Below are 21,287 nucleotides of genomic sequence, written 5' to 3'. Positions count from 1 at the left end.
TTAAATGGTACAAATTCAGGAAACTCCTCTGGTGGAGGCATTCATGTCCTGTTTCATTCTAGTGTGATATGTTTGTCTCTCTTTTATCACAAAAGGTGAAAAGAAATACCATATGTTCATTACCATAATACAACTATTAATATCTGATTGTCCTGAGTAGGAGTCCTCACCCCCCTGCAATATCATTTGGCTTTAGGACAATGAGATGGGAGTCCATCTCTTTCTGTATTCATATTTGAATATATGCGTTGGATGAACAGGTAATGATTCTATGGAATGAGGATTGGGATTCATGTTATAGTTGCATAATATTCTAAGTATATGGAACTATCACATGAATCCCAATTCATGTTATAAACAGTGTACACTGTGTAAACTTTACTGGCTTAAAATGTAGTTGGGTCATTGTAAACTGGTTGATTCATTTAATGGACAACTAACCTAAACTTGCTGTTTACAGAAAGACAACAGTAGTTCTGAGCTGCTTCAGAAATGGTGTCATCTAATTTGTTGAGTCACTGATCTGGTTTGCAGCTAACTCCAAGCCATGGTTTGCTAATTTGATCATCTAAACCCAGCCCAGCAGCTAAACCATGAGCCAACTATGCTCATATAAGCCATGGTTTGTTGCTGGTTTATAAACGCTGCTTAATGTGTGTACTAAGTCAAGGTAAACCTGCATGAATTTTAGCTAATCATGGGTTGCATATGTTATTCCTTTTCCCATACAGCCTTCTTAATCTTAAAGAGCTATGAAAAGTGTTAGATGGTACTAATGCTTTGCTGTGCGTCTGTTTTAATATTATGTATCTTAAAAGGAAAGGGAATAAGCAGTAGAAGAACCTAATTTTCCACATGGAAACATACATTTAGAAGACAGCAAAATAATAATAATAATAATGAAAAAACCATACCTGTAATTGTGAAGCCACCTAGAGGAATAGCAAAATGGAAAGAGAGAAAAAGGAAGCAAATTAGCATCTGTTGCTGCACATCACATGTCATCTATAAAATCCTACCCTAAAGTTCCCTACAGGAAATGCACTCAATTGGATCAGGCAAAAATGCCAAAACGTTTGTGTGTGTGAAAGGTTTATCCTAATTTCCCATGTGTGAAAATTTCAAAAAGTCCAGATTTGGTTGAAACATTTTATTCCCTGTTCAATTAAGGCCAAGATTAGATGCTACAAAAACACAGCCCTACACTCTCCTCTTCGCTATCCTGGTAACTTTTCGGATTACAAAATGTGTGGTATGGCATCACGGTGATGTGAAAGTCCCCACCCACAGCTCCACTTCATTAGCTGTTCCTTGTGGCTGGAAGATCACAACACAGCGCGGTCACATCACATGTTTTGTTTTACCTGGTCTTTCTGGGGGAGACAGGTTGACGAAACTCAGGGCTGCTGCTTTAGTGACTGCTGTGCATCAGTCGGCGCCAGAAAACATCCCAGGAATATATCCTATTTGGAAAATTATTGCTTCTTACATCTTGGTTTTGAAACTTATGGAGAAGACTTTGTGTGCAGACTCCTCAACAGGGTTGTAGTTGTGTGTTTATTTCAGCTCCTAGCATCTCTAGTTTAAAACTCCAGCCTGAGACTTGGGAGTATTAGCAGACGGAGCTTCCCAACGGCATGATTCAGTATTAGGAAGCTTCCTGTTTTCTTTTTTGAACTCCCACTCCAACACTAAATATGCCGTCTCTTTTCAGCTTCAACTATCCTCCTATTTGCAGAAATAGACAAAGGCGCTTAGAGGATGGCATGCTATCTGTTACAGATTCTAGTTTTCTCTAAAGCGCTATGCCGAACTTCCTCCATTCCTTCACACTCTGTTGTCATGGTGCCCATTCAAGTGAATGGAACAACTCCTTTTGGGAGTGATGTGTGTAGGTGAGCTGCACATTTCCTGTACTCGATTAGCTGGGTACGAATAAGTGATCTGATTCCAAAACAATCCACGCATTGGCCCACGAGATATGAACCTGACTCCAACGACCGCATTTAGGTTAGCATGCACTTCGTAAGATGCAACTTACTGAACAGGATTGGGTCACCAAAGGAACCCCAGGTTTATCTTTCCCATCACTATCATTAGGAATTTCATTTAAGAGGAATCTCTCCTGCATGAACACTACTGGAATGAATGGGAATCCTCAGGGGCTCCTACACGGTGCCCACTCATTTCAGCTGAAACCAGGGCCTACCTATGAGTTACAAACAACTGTGTGCTTCCAACTCCCAGCACCGCTTTTTAAAACAAGAAGCAGCTTCGGGAAAGGGGGATTTAGAATGAAAAACTGGCAAAAAGAGAACATACTTAACCTGTATCTGGCTAATGGTTTCTCTGTTCCAAATAGCATCCCTCAACAGGATTTCAGTTGTGTGTTAATTTTGCAAATGTACTGGACTCTCTCATTTCAGCAGAGTCTCATGAACCAAAAGGAGTAATTCTTTGGTCACAAAAACCAGTGAGCGTTTCCACTATTTTTTTCTTTCTTCTGTATTTTGTATTTTCTGTTTTTCTTTTTCTTTCTTTTTTATTCTTGTAATTTTTTGAAACACCAATATATATATATATATATGAGAAATTTCTGTAATGGGCTGCAATATAGTCTCTTAACTGATCCAAAAAATGACTTTCCCTCAATTGGCATATGAAAATCAGTGTCTACCCAACTCCCCCCAAAATGGATGTATAGCTTAAAGAAGACCTTTTGTGCCATTCTGCAAAGTGAAAGTTAAAGAAAAATAGATCTCTACCCTTCCTTAATGTATCACAAGAAACCCTGGATAAAATTTGAATCTTGGCCTGTTTAATCTGTGCATCTGCCAAAAGGCTTTCTGGAGATGAGATGTTTCAACCAATTACCATATAATTGACCTAAGATGTCTCATCTTTTCCCATCAGATCTTTAATACCTTGATTTCAGTCTGAGGGCACACTGAATCCAAGGGATTACTTCAAAACCAGCAGATATGGAAAATAAATTTAAGTAACAAACATGAAATCAATTACTTTCGTTTAGTTAAACTGCATTATTAATCTTTTTTTTTTTAAAGAAACATTTGAGAGTACAAAAATAAAATAATAGAGACAGAACAATCAACTTACACAAAGTACATCGATCGACTGGAAAAAATGGAAAAGAAATAGAAGAAATGGGGTGCTTACCAAGCTCATTCAACAACAGGGCTGTGGAGAACGCACAGAGGGACAAATACAGAAGAAGAAGAAAAGACAATGAGCAATGAAATTAAAGGGAACATCTACAGAGAGGATCCAGATCCAGAAGGTCAGAAAATGCAGATCTGTAAAGCTGCAGGACATCATTACTACAAAGGAAAAGAGCATGAAAAATAATGGAAGAGAGAAACATTTCATGGGGATGGTGTGTGACATGGTGGAGGAATATTAAATGCACAGTTATTTAATATATTAGCTGTGACAAACCTTAAAAAAAAAATACATTCAATGCACCCAGTGTTTAGATTCTACTCTTTTGATCCTTTTTTGGATCTTAATTCTGTATCAATTTACAGCTCTGCCAAAAGTTTGAGGAAAGAATATGTTCCATTGGATTCCTGTGGGAGTTTGCTTCATTCTTGGCCTTTTAAAAAATTATTTTTAAGAAGCTGTTATTCTATCTAAAATTATAGGAGGGGAAAGAGTGTTTACTACATACGCGTTTCTCACGTCTGTTCACATGTGTGGGCCTTTTGTGCAATACTACAGCCTCAGAGTGTTACTGTGTCAGGGAGTCCCTTTGTAAACTGGGAATGTGGCAAAAGGGAAAGGGCAAGCAGGGGGTGGAGGGAAATGAGGAAGTCCCAAAGTGTGAGCTGAAAGACCCCAAGAGCATCCCCATGTATATAACATGCATTTCAGCTAGGCTAGAGGACGGACATGGGGCAACGGTGCCCTGATGGTAAGGAGGAGTTCACCCTTGGAACCAAAGAATCCTACAACACCTTGAAGACTAATTAATGCACTAGACTGCGAGCTTCTTACAATGTGTGAAAAATCAGCTGTAAATGTGGTTATGCTGGTTTTAAAGATCATTTCTCGCTGTCCTTCCTGCAAAATCTTGGCTAGCGTTTCTGTGAAGGGGCTATGGAATTCTAGCCAGGAATTTGTCCTCAGTCCCTTACACACACAAAAACAAAAAATTCATCCCCAGAGCTCTGGGGGAAGGCCACAAGAGTTCCAAGACTTTAAAACAAGCTTTGCATTGGTAGCCAGCATGTGAAATAAAACTACAAGTATTTTGATGCTTCGTCTCAGCTTGTGCTCAGTGGTAAGCTGGTAAGAAAAATGAGGAGGAAATAATGCGCTCTTTAAAGCCCTAAACGGCCTCGGTCCTGTATACCTGAAGGAGCGTTTCCACCCCCATCGTTCTGCCCGGACACTGAGATCCAGCGCTGAGGGCCTTCTGGCGGTTCCCTCATTGCGAGAAGTGAGGTTACAGGAAACCAGACAGAGGGCCTTCTCGGTAGTGGCGCCTGCCCTTTGCAACGCCCTCCCTTCAAATATGAAGGAAATAAGCAGCTATCCTATCTTTAAAAGACATCTGAAGGCAGCCCTGTTTAGGGAAGTTTTTAATATTTAATGCTGTATTGTTTTTAACACTCGATTGAGAGCCACCCAGAGTGGCTGGGGAAACGCAGCCAGATGGGCGGGGTATAAATAATAAATTATTATTATTATTATTATTATTATTATTATTATTATTAATGTTCCTGAAAGCATCCCTGGAGGAAAAGCAAAATGTGTTTAAAAACAACCCTTCCAACTGTTGTTCTTTTATGATTTGTTTGATTGTGATACTTGTTTTGTTGTATAAAATCTTAATAAATATCTTATAAAAAAAATAAAAATAAAAACAACCCTTCCAAAACAGGTTGCTTGGTTGTCTAGTAATACAACCAACCCCAGGGGCTTCTGTTCCCAGTTTTACAGTGGTACCCATGTGTGTACAAAGATGCCCAGCTATTCTATGGTTGCAGACAAACCATAGTTTTTAAGGAAGTTGAAAGTGGCTCAAAAGAGTCTTTGTTCCCTGTGGTGTACACTGTGCTGGATGGAACTGATCGGACACCAACTTGGCAAAGGCTGGGGAACATAGACATCTCTTTTGTCCCACTGTTGCCTCTAGTCAAATATGCTTTGACGTGCTTCTGAAACAGTAAAAAGCCCGCAAAACCTAATTGAGCAGGAGGGAAAGTGAGATGAGCATATAATGCTACAAGCAGTGATTCCTCCTTTTAAACGAGTCTCCTTCTGAGCAAAAAAAATTTTGTGACTATTAATTGCTCAATAACACATACCTGGCATGGGGTTTGAGGAGGGTTCTGGTTTGCTCTGCATTTTGGAGCAAATGTTCCCTTTGCACCCCATCTTGAGACTCTCATGTGGACTGGAAGACTGATCTGAGGACTGAGCCATTTAATCAACAGGTTGAACCATGCATGCATCTGCACTGTATTTGCAAGGTGGTTCATTTTAACTTTTAACACTTTTTATGTGCTCTTAGAGCAGCTCTGTGGCCTCACAGTGAAGAAAGCCTTTTTAAGATGCTTTCAAGAATTGACTGGGGAATTGTACGGGGAAAACATGGCCATGCCATTTCCATTTATTTATTTATTTTCTCTTAAAGTGCACCCATAATCAGGACAGAAGTGATCCAGTTTTTTTTTTTGGGGGGGGGGATGAAGGCAGCAAGGAATAGAAATATGGTGATCCATCCATCCTTATTCCAGCGTATGAAAAGAGACTTGTGTGTGAACATCTTTCCACAAGGGCGGATCTCTCTGTGTATGGAACGGTTATATTAGAAGTAGGTCTGAGTTGGTTTTGGCAGTAGAGCAAGAGACTCTTAATCTCAGTGTCATGGGTTTGAACCCTACTTTGGACTAAAGAGTCCTGCATTGCAGGGGGTTTGGGGGCAGAGGGCCCTTCCAACACTATGATTCCATGATACTTCTAGTGGCTGTAAGCTTCCAAAAAAGAAAGTTGGGCTAGGTGACCCAGTGATTACCTTTCAGTTTTATAATTCTTTCTATCGTTCAAAGCCCCCTATAAGAAAGGGAGGGGGACAGCAGCATCTCTCTTCCAGTCTAGATGCATCTAATGGAGCATTAGAGAGGAACTCACAGATCTACAGGCAGCTTTTCAGAGTCTCCTCAGGAGACCTACTCCACAGTTTGAGATCTACGGCTGTACTGCTGAATTTTCTGCATCAGTGCTTCTTTTTTTATCCTGGAAATGCAGAATTGTTTTAATTGCAAGTCCACCTTATTTTATTTTAGGACGTATACTCAGTTTATGGCTATACTATGTGGTAGAGCCATATGCTGTAAATTATTTTCCCTTTGCAAAAGCAAAACAATTTCACTTAACTCCTTAAAGTCTGGATGTTGAAGGTGAGCAGGGCAGGAGAGGGTTCCTTGTAAAATACATCTGTGGCTGATTTTGAGGAACTTTTATGTGACTTAGAGATAAGGGGTGTATAAATGAAACAATTTTGTTCTACTCGTGATGAAGTGCTGGGTCAGAGGTCATAGCCGTGTCACTTTTTAAAATGATTTTTTGACTATATGACTCCAGCTTTACTGGGTTGAAAATCAAAGGTTTTTCCCCTGCTATACTGGCACCAGGCCAGTATACATAAAAAAACAGTGTCCTGGGTCACTCAAGTGAGATGTGTTCACACTGTGATCCTGTTACAGTTAAATAGATTTCTTTGGATGAGATTAATTAGGGCTCCTTCCTGTGTTAGATATCAGCAAGGACAGCATGTGTGTACTTGCGCAGTGCCCTGTAATGTGGACAACAGCATACATGTGCGTGTTTTTTTCAACATTCATGGCTTGCAAGAAACTGTCAATAGCCCTAGCTCCTAGCCATGTACACACAGAATGAAATGTATCTGCCTTACATGCTACAGAACACACACTGTGTTTGCAGAGTGCATTCACAAAATATTTAATCTGGCTGCTCTGCACATTATCCAATCCATTCAGGGCGATGTTTCCTTGCAGCTATGACAAAAGCCTTATTGAGGTTGTGCTTTCATTTGGAATTTTGTCTTCATCTTTGAGCACTGGAAGCAGAAAACCACAGAACATTGGCCCCCGAGGAACACTTAAGGCAGTGCAGGAGCATTTTTCTGTGGACACCATTCCTATCCTATAATGTGGAAGACAAGTGCATTTCCCCTCTGCAGACAGGAGGGGGAATCATAATGACTGAGAACCGATTCCAGTCTGGGTCAGGAGCAAGTGCAATGTGAAAGAGACCATTTAGATGAAGAATCCTGTAGAAAAGCAACAAATGTAGATGCATCTTAAGAGGGCACTAGCATGTTCTGGGAGAGTGGGCTCAGTAGCTAAGCTCTTCTCTCACTCTTCTCTATCTGTATTTTTTCTCTGCATTGAAAGCAAAGCCAGCTCTAAAGGTAAAGGTAAAGGTAAAGGGACCCCTGACCAATAGGTCCAGTCGTGGCCGACTCCGGGGTTGCGGCGCTCATCTCGATTTATTGGCCGAGGGAGGCAGCGTACAGCTTCCGGGTCATGAGGCCAGCATGACTAAGCGGCTTCTGGTGAACCAGAGCAGCATATGGAAACGCCGTTTACCTTCCCGCCAGAGTGGTACCTATTTATCTACTTGCACTTTGACGTGCTTTCGAACTGCTAGGTTGGCAGGAGCAGGGACCGAGCAACGGGAGCTCACCCCGTCGTGGGGATTCGAACCGCCAACCTTCTGATTGGCAAGCCCTAGGCTCTATGGTTTAACCCACAGCACCACCCACGTCCCAAAAGCCAGCTCTAGGGGGCTGGCAAAAAAGCAAGCCTATGGTGGTCCCCAGTGCTTTTTTTTTCTTCTTTCTAAAAAAGTGTTTAGGGGTACTCTCATTTTCCTACTCATATTGAAATACTGCTCCTCAGTGAGGCCAAACATAGATTCACAAAATGTTTAGGGGTATGTGCTAAACTGGTGGTCCCTCTCTCACATCAGTGGCCACCCGTGGGCCTGCCTGTTGGTGATGGTGGGCTGCAATGGGAAGCACTTGCATTCTGAGTAGCACAAGCTGGATGGCTCCAGCTCAAATTTTAATTTCCTATAATGCCCGAGAATGCAGATACATTGGGGGCACTGGGGGAAGTTAAAGGGGCGACTAGAGTCTGCCACTCAGTACTGCTATGAGCACTGAACTGATTTTTTTTTTAAAGGTGGGTATAGAGTAGGCATTGGTGGTGCCCTTCCCTGTGACCCTGGCAGCTGCCCAAGGATGCTGGGTACAGATGGGAACAGATTTCAGACCCTCCTCTCCCAAGCTGTTGTGTGCTTCCCTGCTTTCTGGGGGGTAACTGACAATGCTAAAAGTAACAACTTATTTCCCATGGGATTTTGCTTTTATGTGGACATTACCTCCACAAAGAAGCTTAAAAGCACGACACAGATCTTCATTGCTCTCATCTTCCTTCCTTTTCCCCTTTAATCTGCCAGAGTCAGCACTATCACCCAAGCAGTTATGTCTGTTTCACTTCAGTTATACTTGGGAAAGCTAAATAAGGATTTCCCTTATGATGGCTCATAAGAACCCTTTTTCAAGGAAATTCTGCTTTAGGTCACCCAGTCACTGCTCACCTTAACCTGCCAGAAATGGACACTGTTATCTGTAAATTGCAAATCATCACTGTTGGAATGGAAAAGGTCTGCAAGCCAACTGCAATATTGAGCTACTATTGCTACATCAAACAGGATGATTCAAGATTGGTGGAAATATAATCCAAGTAGGTTTGGCTAACGTCCACAGTAATTGGATAAATTCTCAGGTGCAATGAATCTTGACATATTTCGAAATTTATCCAGGATTGCACTGTGTGATCCTCATACAATTCATTTACACTGTATGGCATATTCTTGCTCTGTTGCTTTATTGTATTGCCTGGCAATGCTGTTAATATATATGGGAATCCTATTTATTATTATTCACTGCTGGTAACGCCACAATATGTGGGAACGTGTTACAATCTAGTAAAATAGGTTCACAATGCCAGGACTTCTCAGGGAAGTCTTCCTCACACTTTAGGTTTATTCTCACGTTCTGCTCTTAATGAGGAAACATGTGAGTTGAAACTCACTACTTTGCCTGTTGCAACCTCTGGAAGAGGAGTTAGGGGTAGTCTGAAAGTCTGTTTTGCAGCAGCAGTAGCTGCTGCTTAATAATTATCACATTGCATCTTGACCTTTCTCCAAGGAGCTCAGGGTGGCATAGATGGAGTTATCCTGTTTTATGCTCACAACAACCTTGCAAGGTAGGTTAGGATGAGAGAGGGGGTGTTGGATGGATGTGGATATTCCGTAATATCTATGATTCCACCCCCTGCACCGTGGTCAGTACCCTGGAACAGACGAACGGGAGAGAAAAGTCTAAGGCATTGTACAGTTAATTCGCTGTGTCTGACTTCAACACAAAGGCTACTACTACATGTGGTGTGTAATATATAGTTTGGGTCTTATTAAGAGGGTACTGTGGAAACTGGATCTGTGAGAATGATACTTGGCTATAATATACTGGGTTATCATAAACCCTATGTCCTATTATTTGGATTTTATATTATTCACTTCAAAGGGCCCGTTATATTATTTATGTTTTATGATGTATTTAAGCAGGACGTAATAAGCAGCAGGAATGTCATCATTTTTATTTCTTTTCAAAAAAAGGAAGAGAGAGAGAGAAACTAAATTAAAACTGCTGAACTTTGACAGAGGCCAGGGGCAAGCTAAGTGGAAGCCAAGTCAGAAAGTTGTGAGAGGAGAGAAACATAATCAGAGGAAGAAGTCCCCAGTTTCTTGTGAGCTGCCTGGGTTTGCTCTCACACCTTTCATTCCTCTTCGGATCCATATTGGTTCCTCAAGCACAAGGAAGAAACTGCACTCTTTCTCATATTCCTCTCGGTCAAGTATTCTAAGGGTAATGTATTTCCTGTGGGGAAACAAGACAAAGGCAAAACAAATGGTTGGCTTTACACACACACACACACAAGCACACACATGCTTTTAAGTCTGACCAGTCGAGGTAGCGGCAGTCTGCAATGGCAATGGAGGGGAACACACTGCCACACATCCCTCTTTTATGTATGTAAAAGAGCAGAAAACCTCTGTTCCAGAAACCTCGTTGTCTGATTCCGTTTGGTTAAGAACCCCCTCACAAAGTTAGCTTTGCATTCAGGTAGAGCCAAGGAGGATTTGATTCTAATTACAACCGTGCCAGTATTTTATCTCAAGCATAAGTCTCTGAATCTCGAGAGGTTAAGACAGTTTATTCAAACAACCTATAACGTAGATAAAGGTGAGGCATGAGCCCTTTTCAGACGTTCATTCTATGGAGAAGGAATGTGTGTGACACTAAGAACCTTGGCAGGTTCTCCCCACGACCCATGTGAACACATTAGACTGTCTGAATCCAGCCCTTGTTCACAAAACCTGCTACTCGTCCTTTTTGCCCCACACGGGTGTTCATTCTCCAGAGAATGAATGCCTGAAAGGAATTATAACACCATTTCCTCACAGCCACCAATTTAGCTTCATGGAAGAACACAGATTTGTCACACAGTACGGTGCCCTGGACCTCAGTCAAGAGGAAAAAGGTTTTTGCTTGCCATACCAGTATTGAACATAGGTTAAATACTGGTTGTTCTGCTGAACTAAATAGAATTTAAATTAACCAGATGGTACTTTTTCCAAGATTGTGCCTGAATTTTACAGCAAATGGAAAACTTGAGCTCAGGACATTCTAGCAACGGCCTCTGTGGCCAGTGACTCAGCTCTCTGCTCCTTTACATAGATAATGGAATGTGTGTTTTTGAGACTCCATGAATGGGAATGTGCCAGGCATCCATGAGTGATCAAGTCAGGTGCATACAGGTAGGGCTCAGCCCCACACAGCCGGTCCTTTTCACCTTTCTTTTCACTCATCTCCACCAGACGGGGCTCCCCAATCTCAACGTAGAATGTCTTGTTTTTCTCATACTCCTCATCATCAATTACTTTGATTGATACCACTTTGCTGAAACAGAGAAGGAGAAGGAGAAGGAGAAGAATACAGATTCAAGAGTAAGGCGAGGGAAGTAAAAAAAGAAAAGAAAAAGAAAAGAAAGGGAAGGAAGTAAAAGAAAAAAGAGGAAACTGCACAAATTCAAGGAAGAAATCAGTGGGTTATTGCACCATGCACTTGAAATGATGGCATTCTATGTTAGTAATATGCAACAGCTCACAAATGCCTCTGCAAAACCCACAACTGCATGGGATAATTTTTTGAGGAACGTAAGAAGAGACCTGCTGAATCAAATCCAAGGCCCATCTAGTCTAGCATCCTATTCTCACGTGGCATCCTTTTCAACCAGATGCCAATGAGAAGCTCACAAGCAGAACAAGACCGCAAAAGCATTCTCCCCACTTGTGATTCCCAGTGGCTACAAAGAGGTATACTGCCTCACACACTGGAGGTGGCCATTATGGCTGGTATCCATCGATAGCTTTCCCATCCATGAATGAGTCTAATCCTCTCCTGAAACCATCATCCCAGTTGGTGGTCATCGACTCCATCTTATGAGGGTGAATGCTATTGCATCCCATAGTGGAAGTCATCTAACTTGTGTGCTCTGCTGTCACTCTAGGGCATATGTACACAATAAAACCTACATTGGTTGTATACCACTTTAGCTGACCTGGCATCTCCTGAGGAACCCTGGGAATTGGAAGGCTGATGGAGATGCTCAAAGCTGCATTAGACAGCACTTGCTACTATCTAAGTTAGGAAGCCACCAGCAGTGTGGTTTGAAAATATGGGTATGCTCCTGTATTGCCTACTTTTGCTCTGCATCCTTATGGTTCCAATGGAGGGGAGTGTAGGATCTGCAAATCTGGATATGGCATCAGGGCATTGCTGCTTCACAGTCACATCATGCGATGTTGGGGAAGGGCAATAGGTCAGTGGCAGGGCACCTGCGTCGCATGTAGAAGGTCTCAGGCTCAGTCCCCAGTATCTCCTGGGAAAGATTCCCCATCAGAGAGCAGCTGCCATTGAAATCCAAAGGCCTTGCTCCCAAGTGAACATGTTTAAGATTGTGCTGCTCATTCAGTTTCCCCATGCTAAGTGCAAAAATATTCAGGTTGCACCATAAGAGAGCTGTTTAGCATGACTTACTGCCAGTTAAGCATGCACAGGATTGCAGTCTAAGGCTTGGTACGCCTTAGCAGCTTAAAATGCAGTGAGCTTGTTCCCCCCAAAGTCACATTTGCACATTGCTGCACACATCAGACAGAGGGCAGGGATGTTTTCACCCAATGCACATTACCTGTTTGTTTCTCTGTGTCAGTAACTGCCCTCTCTCTCCCTGAACTCCTAGTCATGAAGCTGTCATCTGTGCGTGCACAATGGCTATCTCAAATGTACACACCCCACTTAACTGCAAAGTGAATGTGGCTTACATTTTCAAATAGGATGAGGGGAAACACATAAAACAGCAGGATTTCTCAACTACAGGATAGGTATGGATTGTGGCTAACACCACAGGTACACAGTTTCAAAAACCAGCGGTGGGAGTGCATTGGACCCAGAGGTAACAGCAATGTGTACAAAGCCTAAGACTCCACAATCGCCCCCGTAATCCCTCCAAAGACAAATGGAACACTGGGGCCCTTTTCATCATGTCCAGCAATATCTTATCTTCCCGCCCACATTTTAACATCTGAAGAAGATAAGTGTTCTAGTGCATGAGAAATCTTGCTCACAACTCTGTAGACTGCAGTAGGAGTTTTGCCCTGCTGTTGCTTCTGAATCTGTTTTTTCTTCCTAAGCAAAGTGGGTTGGAATGAATGCAAATAGCTGCAAACTGCTCTTGGGCATCCACTACATTTCTTCAGGCAGGAAAAAGTGGCATGAAAGCGGCATGAAGGACCACAGCTCAGTAGCAGAGCATCTGCTTGGTGCGCAGAACACCTCAGGTAAGGCTAGGAGAGGCCCTGTTTGAAATACTGAAGATGGACTAATGAGCTGACTTAGTATAGGGCAGCTCTCTGTGTTCCTAAATCAACCCTCTTCATCAAGAGGATCTAAGCCTAAATTGCTTCATCCACTTTCTTTTCCTTTTTTTCTACTTAAAAGGAAAACGGAAAATAAGTAGCAACGCCACTGGAGAGTTGGATAATCAGAAATTCTCAGGATAGATTATAGCAGAAAAGAAAACATTCACTCAGAAAGCCATGCTGTATGAGCCACTAATTTATACATCTATACCTATATGCAAACGCATTCTATTACCCTAAAACCGATCAGTCATTGCATCCATCCATCAGTGTCTCAATCTCCCACACAAACACAGCAATGATGCTCAAGGTACGTCAGCCTTATTTTCCAGTCTGCCAGGGGACACTGCTCTTTCCTTGCTCTCTACCCTGCTGTATCTTATGGTATGTCTGATTCTGCACATTATTAACGTGGCGCTTCAGAGCTAAACAGCATGTTATCCCAGGTTTCCACTTCGGCGTCCTTTGACTGTCATTCTAGTCTACTGAACTCTGTGTGTGTTTGTGTGTCCGCAGGGTGGGATGGAGTTTTAAAAATGGATGGTGAAAATGGGCTTCCTTTCGTTTGATGTGAACACTGAAAACGAGTGTCCCCAGTTACTTCCATAATCAAACTGAAAAGGCCAGGAAGAGAGGATGCAAATGAAGCTGTCCTTGCCAAGAGCTGTTGATATATGCATGAGGATTTTCAGCACAACGGCCTTTAAAAGAACTAGACTTAACTTCCAACAACCAGAAATGTCAAACACTTACCTGGAAAAAAAAATGTAACCTACTTACAATTGTCTTCCCTTTTAGGCCCCTGATTTGTATATGTTATGACGAGTTGTGTAGCAAGTGATGGTGGGGGTGGGGATAGCTCAGTTTTAGAATACATGTTTTGCATGCAGAAGGTGCTATTGTGGTTGGGAAGCCCCTTTGGCTGAGACGCCGGAGAGGTGCTGCCAGCCAGAGTAGACAACACTGGGTTAGAGCAGCTTTGCCTCAGGCTGTTTTCATACGTTTATCTTTTTAATTCTTTATGACAGTTTGGGACCAAACTGTGTGGGTTTGAATCCTTTGAATACACAGGATGCCATGGCTCATCCACTATTTTCAAACAAATATAATTTGCACTGTTTTCCATCCTGTAGTGATACACAGGAATGGAGGAGCTTAGGGCAGCCTTAGGGTTTTCGGTAGTGACGGAATCAGGCTACAAAAGGCATCTGACAAAGTAAATATGACTGGCTATTTCTAGATGCTTGAAACTGGTCTTGGATGTTTTTAAGCGTCCGTAAAAATGAATAAAACAGCAAAAAAGAGTAGATGGATGTCACAAAATCTGTGCATGAAATCATCTAGTCTGGCCATTCAGTGTTGGCTATAAAAAGATACACCTCAACAAGCTTTCATAGGAAACTATTTATCCATGGCTTTTCACAGTCTGGAAATGCAAAGGGATGCTTGAGAATGGAAGAAATGGCAGGTAAGCAAGTTTGAAGAATACTTCTTTGGTCCTCATAGCTGTTGGTTTGTTGTTCTTTTTCAAAGAGAAAATTCAATTATATTTTTGTCTGATGCCTTAACAGAGAAGCTTGACCTATCCTCGCACCTTCTTATCTTGAACCACCATCCCAGCAGATTCCATCTGTTATGGGAGAATTTATCAATGTAATAAAGGAAAATAAAAAGATGAAAAAGCTGCATACAGAAAAAGCTCAACTGCAGCAAACCCCGCCTAAGACCTGTATAACCTCTTGTTCAACCAGGTGACTCTTTCTTGACATAACAGTTTTCCAAAATATACCATTTCTCCCACCTTATGCATAAAAGTGATTCAATTTATAGAGAAGGATGGAGGTGTTTATCTTATCAAACGAACTCTGCGGCTTGCAAGGATTTCTTGCCATTAAACACATACCCATACACTGCAAATGTCCCACTGTCTCAACTACATTGCCCTGCCCCTTCTTCATTATCAAAACATTTTTATTTCTGTTACATCCAGTGTGTGTCATTGTGGCTGGTGCATACGACTTCACTCAGATACTTCAAATCCCATCTCAACGTTCCTCTCTCTCCAGCACAACGCATCACATTTATTAAGGTGCAACAGTGCAAAAGGCTCATTTTAGAAAAACAAACCAGATGAAAAACCTAATCAAGCAAATCTTGGAGGAAGGAGTGCATAGCAACAGAAATCCTGTACACCAGGCTTCTACAACCTAGTGCCTTTTTGGACTCCAACACCCATCAGTCTCAGCCAGGACAGCTATGCTGCTTGGTGCGGATGGGAGCTATGGCCCAAAACATCTGGAGGGCTCCAGGTTGGTGAATACTGCTGCAAAGACAGTGAAATCAAATGGCACAAGATATTTGGTGCAGACAGGCTTATATGTTTTCATGAAATATTATACTGCATAAGATGGGAGACTGTCTGCTTGGGCTATCTCAGTTCGTTTAATTTATTCTTTTTTTATAGGCTTTCGTACTATGGTACACTCTGAAGCTGTTGTCTACCTGCTGGACCTACCTATCCTTTGAATGGTGAATGTACCACCCTTCACCATAGGTTTACAATATGGACAAAATAATACGCAAAAAATAATGAACATTAGAACATGGTAACACAGCAAAAACAGTGGTCAAAACAGCAGCAGCCAAACCCACAGTATCTATAAGGCAGCACAAGGAAAGCTGGGATAAAAAACCCAAATTCTGAGAGATGTAGCCTGGACAGGTCTTTTGTGGTTTTTTGTTGCCGTTGTGACTATCTTTCTTTTCTGTTGAGGACTGCAGAAAGCAAGTAGGCATTAATGGATGGAGTATCAAACTTGATTACCTTTGGTTCTATGAAATCGGCCAACCTAGTGTGACTCCCTTCCCATCTACTTTCGAATTTCATCAGAAAGTGCTTTGCTAAGGTTGTTATCAGCACTGCATTCTTCTCTCTTTTCATAATTTAGATCCAACAGCAAAGAACGCATTGTTGGAGAAGCACAAGCACACACAGAGAGATGTGCTTCCTCATACTAAGCCAAAAGCCTATTATGTTTGCCCTTCATGCTTACAATAAAACTCATTTACTCCAAGCAAAAGATAGCTATGAAAAGTTACAAGGCTGTGACATAGCTGTGATTGGTTCCTCCCGCCCCATGAATATTTGCAATAGTTTGTTCCATTAATGATCGCTACAGCAATAATTTTATACCAAGGCTGGGGAGATTTTGCAGAGGCGGGAAGCCAAACTGAAATAACAAGAATTCTTGGGCGGAGGACAATCTGCCCTCCAACTCTGATTTCTACTGCACAAACAGACTCCTTCAGTTTCAGACATAGGGCTCTACAGGTAAGGAGTCAGGTGCAGGTCAGCCCGAAAGACGCAGGGCTCCGTTGTCAGTGAAGGTAACTCTTTATTCAATGAAATGGCATACAACTCAGCATCACTTCCCAGTAGGTCTTGCCCCTATGGAGCATTTGCCGGGACTGAAGGTCCCTGCTTTCCATCCCTTCTAAGGCTCCTCCTCTCCTAGATGTTTCCCAAGCAGTCTCAAACTGCATCTGCCCACCTCTGGCCTCTGTTCCACCCTCCTCATTATCCTGTTTAGAGACAAGGGGGGAGAGGAGCTCGTCACAGCAGGAGAGGGAGATTCCCTGGAGCAGCCTTTTGATGCCCCTCCTCTGCTTCAGCTTCAGCTTCAGCCTCAGAGTCTGAACTGCTCCCTGTCCCAGGTTCCTCCTGCTCACTGAACCCTGTTGTCCTTTCAGTATCCAAACTCTCCTTCTCCCTCTGACCTTTCCTCAGTGTCCCACCACTAATCCCTAGGCTCTGAACCTTCCTCCTCTGGAGTTTCCCTTGGGCATTCCCTGGCTGTGGCCTCCCACCACTCCTCTTTGCCCAGCCAGTCCCTGACAATCACATGCAAAATCTAAAGAGGGGTGTTAGCATTAAAGCATGGAAATATCTCTCTCACACTCCCGCACCTTTGGAAAACAACTTACCGTATTTTTTGCTCTATAAGACGCACCAGACCACAAGACGCACCTAGTTTTTGGAGGAGGAAACCAAGAAAAAATATATTCTGAATCTCAGAAGCCAGAACAGCAAGAGGGATCGCTGCGCAGTGAAAGCAGCGATCCCTCTTGCTGTTCTGGCTTCTGGGATAGCTGCGCAGCCTGCATTCGCTCCATAAGATGCACACACATTTCCCCTTACTTTTTAGGAGGGAAAAAGTGAGTCTTATAGAGCAAAAAATACGGTACTTTTCTTTATGAATGAACTGTGTGATCTTGCCCACAGCTTGCCAGTTAGCCATTTCTGTTTGTTGGCTAGTTTACTGCATTTATATAATACATTTTTTCCCTCCAAGGAGTTCAAGGTGGCATACGTGGCTCTACCCCTCCCCCACTCATTTAATTCCCACATCAGCCCTGTGAGTTAGGTTAGGTTGAGAGGCAGAGACTGGCCTAAGTTCAGTCAGTGAGCTTCACGGAAGAGTGAGGGTTTGAACCCTGATCTCCCAAATCCTAGTCCAGGTTAGAGTATGTTGTGCGGATGCCTGATTTTTGTCTTCCAAAGCAACTACTCTATTCCGAACTTAAAAATGGAAAGCGTAATACCAGTGATCAACAAAAGAGGTTCAAAGACTCTCTCAAGGCAAATCTTAAAAAAAAATGTCGTATAAACACTGACAACTGGGAAACTCTGGCCTGCGAATGCTCCAGTTGGAGAACAGCCTTTACCAAAGGTGTCATGGGCTTTGAAGATGCTCGAACTCAGGACGCAAGGGAGAAATGTGCTAAGAGGAAAGTACGCTTGGCAAACCTACACCATGATCAACTCCCACCTGGATATCTAGGACCCCAATGTGGAATGATGTGTGGATCCACAATGTTTATGGAAGACAATTTTACTCAGCTATGAGTGATCGCCAAAGAAAGAAAGATCCCCATTCTACCATGAAACTCATTGGCTGACCTTGGGCTTGCCACTGCCTCTCAGCCTAACCTATGTCACAGGGTATGGTAATAGTTTTTTCCAATTAATAATCGCTACAACAATCATTTTATACCTGAACACGACTGGCCCGTACGGTCAGGGGTACCTTTACCTTTACCTTTACGACGCGGGTGGTGCTGTGGGTAAAACCTCAGGGCCTAGGACTTGCCGATCGTCAGGTCGGCGGTTCAAATCCCCGCGGCGGGGTGCGCTCCCGTTGCTTGGTCCCAGCGCCTGCCAACCTAGCAGTTCGAAAGCACCCCCGGGTGCAAGAAGATAAATAGGGACCGCTTTATAGCGGGAAGGTAAACGGCGTTTCCGTGTACTGCGCTGGCTCGCCAGATGCAGCTTTGTCACGCTGGCCACGTGACCCAGAAGTGTCTCCGGACAGCGCTGGCCCCCGGCACAACCCTAGAGTCGGCACAACCCTAGAGTCGGACACGACTGGCCTGTACGGGCAGGGGTACCTTTACCTTTACCTTTACAACAATCATTTTATACCTGAACTGGGTACATTTTGCAGAGTCGGGAGGCCAAATTTTAATAACTATCATTCTTGGAGCTGTGGAACTCTAATCTCCAGCTCTGCATTCTACTGCACAAACAGACTCCTTCAGGGGTGGCTGTATGGATGCAACTGCTGCATAGTATCACTTTATTAAAATGAAGGAAGAAAAAAGGAGAAGATGCTATGTTATTAAAACTAACGACAAATGCCAGTGTAGCCAAAGAGGTAAAGGAGGCACACGAGGCTGAACATTCTCTTATCTATGAAGCTACAGCCAACACATGGCACTAATTTGTGTTTCCAGGCAACTGCGGACTGCTAATTAGGAGCAAAAATGAGAAAGCCAATATAACACCCCCCCTTCCACATTTTTTATTAAAAAACATAAAAGAAGATTTCTGTGGAAATGTGTAATAATTCCCTGCCTCCTCGTTTTTACTACAAACAGACATAGATGCAAAGCTGACAACAGCAACTCAGACCTAGACGTTTGTGCCAGCAATCTGCCTCCAAAAACCAAACATACCTTTGCCGATTCTATAATGTCATTACTTGAGATGGCCTCCTGAAGCTGTTGATGTGCCCTTTCCCCAAACAATTATTGGCTGGCATAGCTGGAGAGAAACGAACGTCATTTTCAGAGAGCCAAAGTTAATTTGGATCGCTGCCTGCACAAGCTTCCCACTTGCATCTCAAGTAAACAAGTCTTCTAATGGTAGGACCAGTCCTGGTCCCTTGTTCTCATTGCACAGGCAGCACAAACAGGCTGGCCAGATAGGGAAGAAGGCTCTGTCAATATGTGTAGCTATTGTCTGTATTCTAACATGCTCTTAGACAGCCGTTAGCATCTAATGATTGGAGGCCAAACCAGAACATGAGGTGGAGAGGAAGTGAGAGAAAGCAGTCAACACCAGAGGCCTTATTCTATTAGCACTTTCCGCTGAAAGGCAACGAAAACAATTTGTCTCCCTACCCTGCAATCCTCTCTTAGACTGCAAAGCAAATTGAGAGGATGATTACTCTCTTTCACTTAACTACGGGGTTGCGGCCAACCTCAACAGCACATGTCAGCAAAAGCGTGGCCAACCAGGGCTTATGCAAACTCTATCGTTTTACAGGATAGTGCTTCACTTGCGCTCTTAACATGGTTAGTAATGCGCTGACGGTTTAACGTCGATTCTTGCTTTTGCAAGAATATTTAGTGTCATGGAGGGATGTCTGTAAAAGTCGCAAACCACTCTTAATCAATATTGCCCCTCAAGTATATGATGATGAAGAAGAAGAAGAAGAAGAAGAAGAAGAAGAAGAAGAAGAAGAAGAGGAGTTTGGATTTGATATCCCGCTTTATCACTACCCTAAGGAGTCTCAAAGCGGCTAACATTCTCCTTTCCCTTCCTCCCCTACAACAAACACTTTGTGAGGTGAGTGGGGCTGAGAGACTTCAGAGAAGTGTGACTAGCCCAAGGTCACCCAGCAGCTGTGTGTGGAGGAGCGGAGACACGAACCCGGTTCACCAGATTACGAGTCTACCGCTCTTAACCACTACACCACACTGGCTCTCGCCATGTGCCATATGGCTCTCGCTATGGGCCATAGCGGCTCCCTGGGCATAGATCTGCCAATGCAGATGACTGGCAGTGGTATTCAGCAGTTTGGGTCTGGAGTGCTCAAACCCAAGCCCAGGTTCCCCCATCCCACTTCTTAACAGGTGGTCAAATCTGAGAGCGCTGAACCGTTTGGTGCTACGCATAAAATTCCCACTAAAGTGCCGTGAATGGCAGGCGCTTCCCCTGAGTGTTTGGTCCATATATGCAGCACAGAAGAAGTCTTCCATGATTCCAAATTCATCAGGGGATGTGCAAGCTTCCACATGTGCCCTTGCTGAGTAAAGGAGACTATTTCTCATCATTCAGGGAGTGTGAAATCTGGTGCACAATTATCCATGCCTGGTTTAAAGTCACTAGGACCACTGCACATGTCATGTAACCAAGTGCAGGGGAAATCACATAACAATTTTCAAGTGCAAAGTGCTTCGTGATCTTCACTGGCCTTGTGCTTGTTAACTGCCCAAAGAGTTAAAAATGAAAAAAAAATCAGTGCCCCCACTGATACAGTGAAAATGAGGCGGAAGACTAGTTCTAACACAATGCATCAGCTTCAGTGGTGCAGACAATAGTGATTCTGAAGCTACTTCATTTTGGTAGGAAAGGACAAGTAAACTGGCCCTGCTCCTCTTGCCAATGTAATGCTGGTTCTAGACCTATTGCACTACTGCAAATCTACACCTAGTGAAATAAATTATGTAGCTGGTTTGTGACTTTTGCCTACGAATCCTGTGCTGGCTCCAAATCGTTTACATCACTGCAATTTTTCACCTAATAAACATAATTATATAGTTGGTTTCTGGTTCTTGCAATGGGGATTTATTATATCTGTATCATACTTGTCTTCTAAGGAAAAATATCTAGTCTCTTCTTTATCTACACAACATCCCTAGGTGAGGTAGGCTAGACTAAGAGATAGTAACTGGTCCAAGATCACCAAATGACCTTTATGGCTGAACACAGATTTGAATTTAAGTCCTCCTGCTCTAAGTCCAGCACTCTATCAGCTATACCACTTTGGTTCGCCATTCAGCACTGGCACGGGTTACTTGTTTTCTGAGGTACAAAAAGCACTTCCACTTCAGTTGGAGGCATT

The 21,287-nt window shown here is 43.0% G+C and overlaps 1 protein-coding gene across 6 annotated transcripts in view; it reads right to left on the bottom strand.

The window, feature by feature from the left end:
• SLC8A1 (solute carrier family 8 member A1) overlaps nucleotides 1-21,287 on the bottom strand; it is a 303,130-nt gene that overhangs the window by 41,663 nt on the left and 240,180 nt on the right. For 4 of the 6 annotated variants that reach the window (XM_081854581.1, XM_081854579.1, XM_081854582.1 and 1 more), the window contains exons 3-5: nucleotides 10,971-11,077; nucleotides 3,178-3,198; nucleotides 915-932 (exon numbers count right to left, since the gene is read on the bottom strand). In XM_081854581.1, coding sequence (XP_081710707.1) covers nucleotides 915-932; nucleotides 3,178-3,198; nucleotides 10,971-11,077 — 146 coding nt within the window. Of the gene's footprint in view, nucleotides 1-914; nucleotides 933-3,177; nucleotides 3,199-9,890; nucleotides 9,995-10,970; nucleotides 11,078-21,287 lie in introns of all 6 variants that reach the window. The other 2 variants (XM_081854580.1, XM_081854584.1) reach the window with 1 other exon arrangement.

Source organism: Podarcis erhardii (assembly GCF_964252035.2).
Source record: "Podarcis erhardii genome assembly, chromosome: 3".
Classification (NCBI taxonomy): domain Eukaryota; kingdom Metazoa; phylum Chordata; class Lepidosauria; order Squamata; family Lacertidae; genus Podarcis; species Podarcis erhardii.
This window is presented reverse-complemented; position numbering and strand designations above follow the sequence as displayed.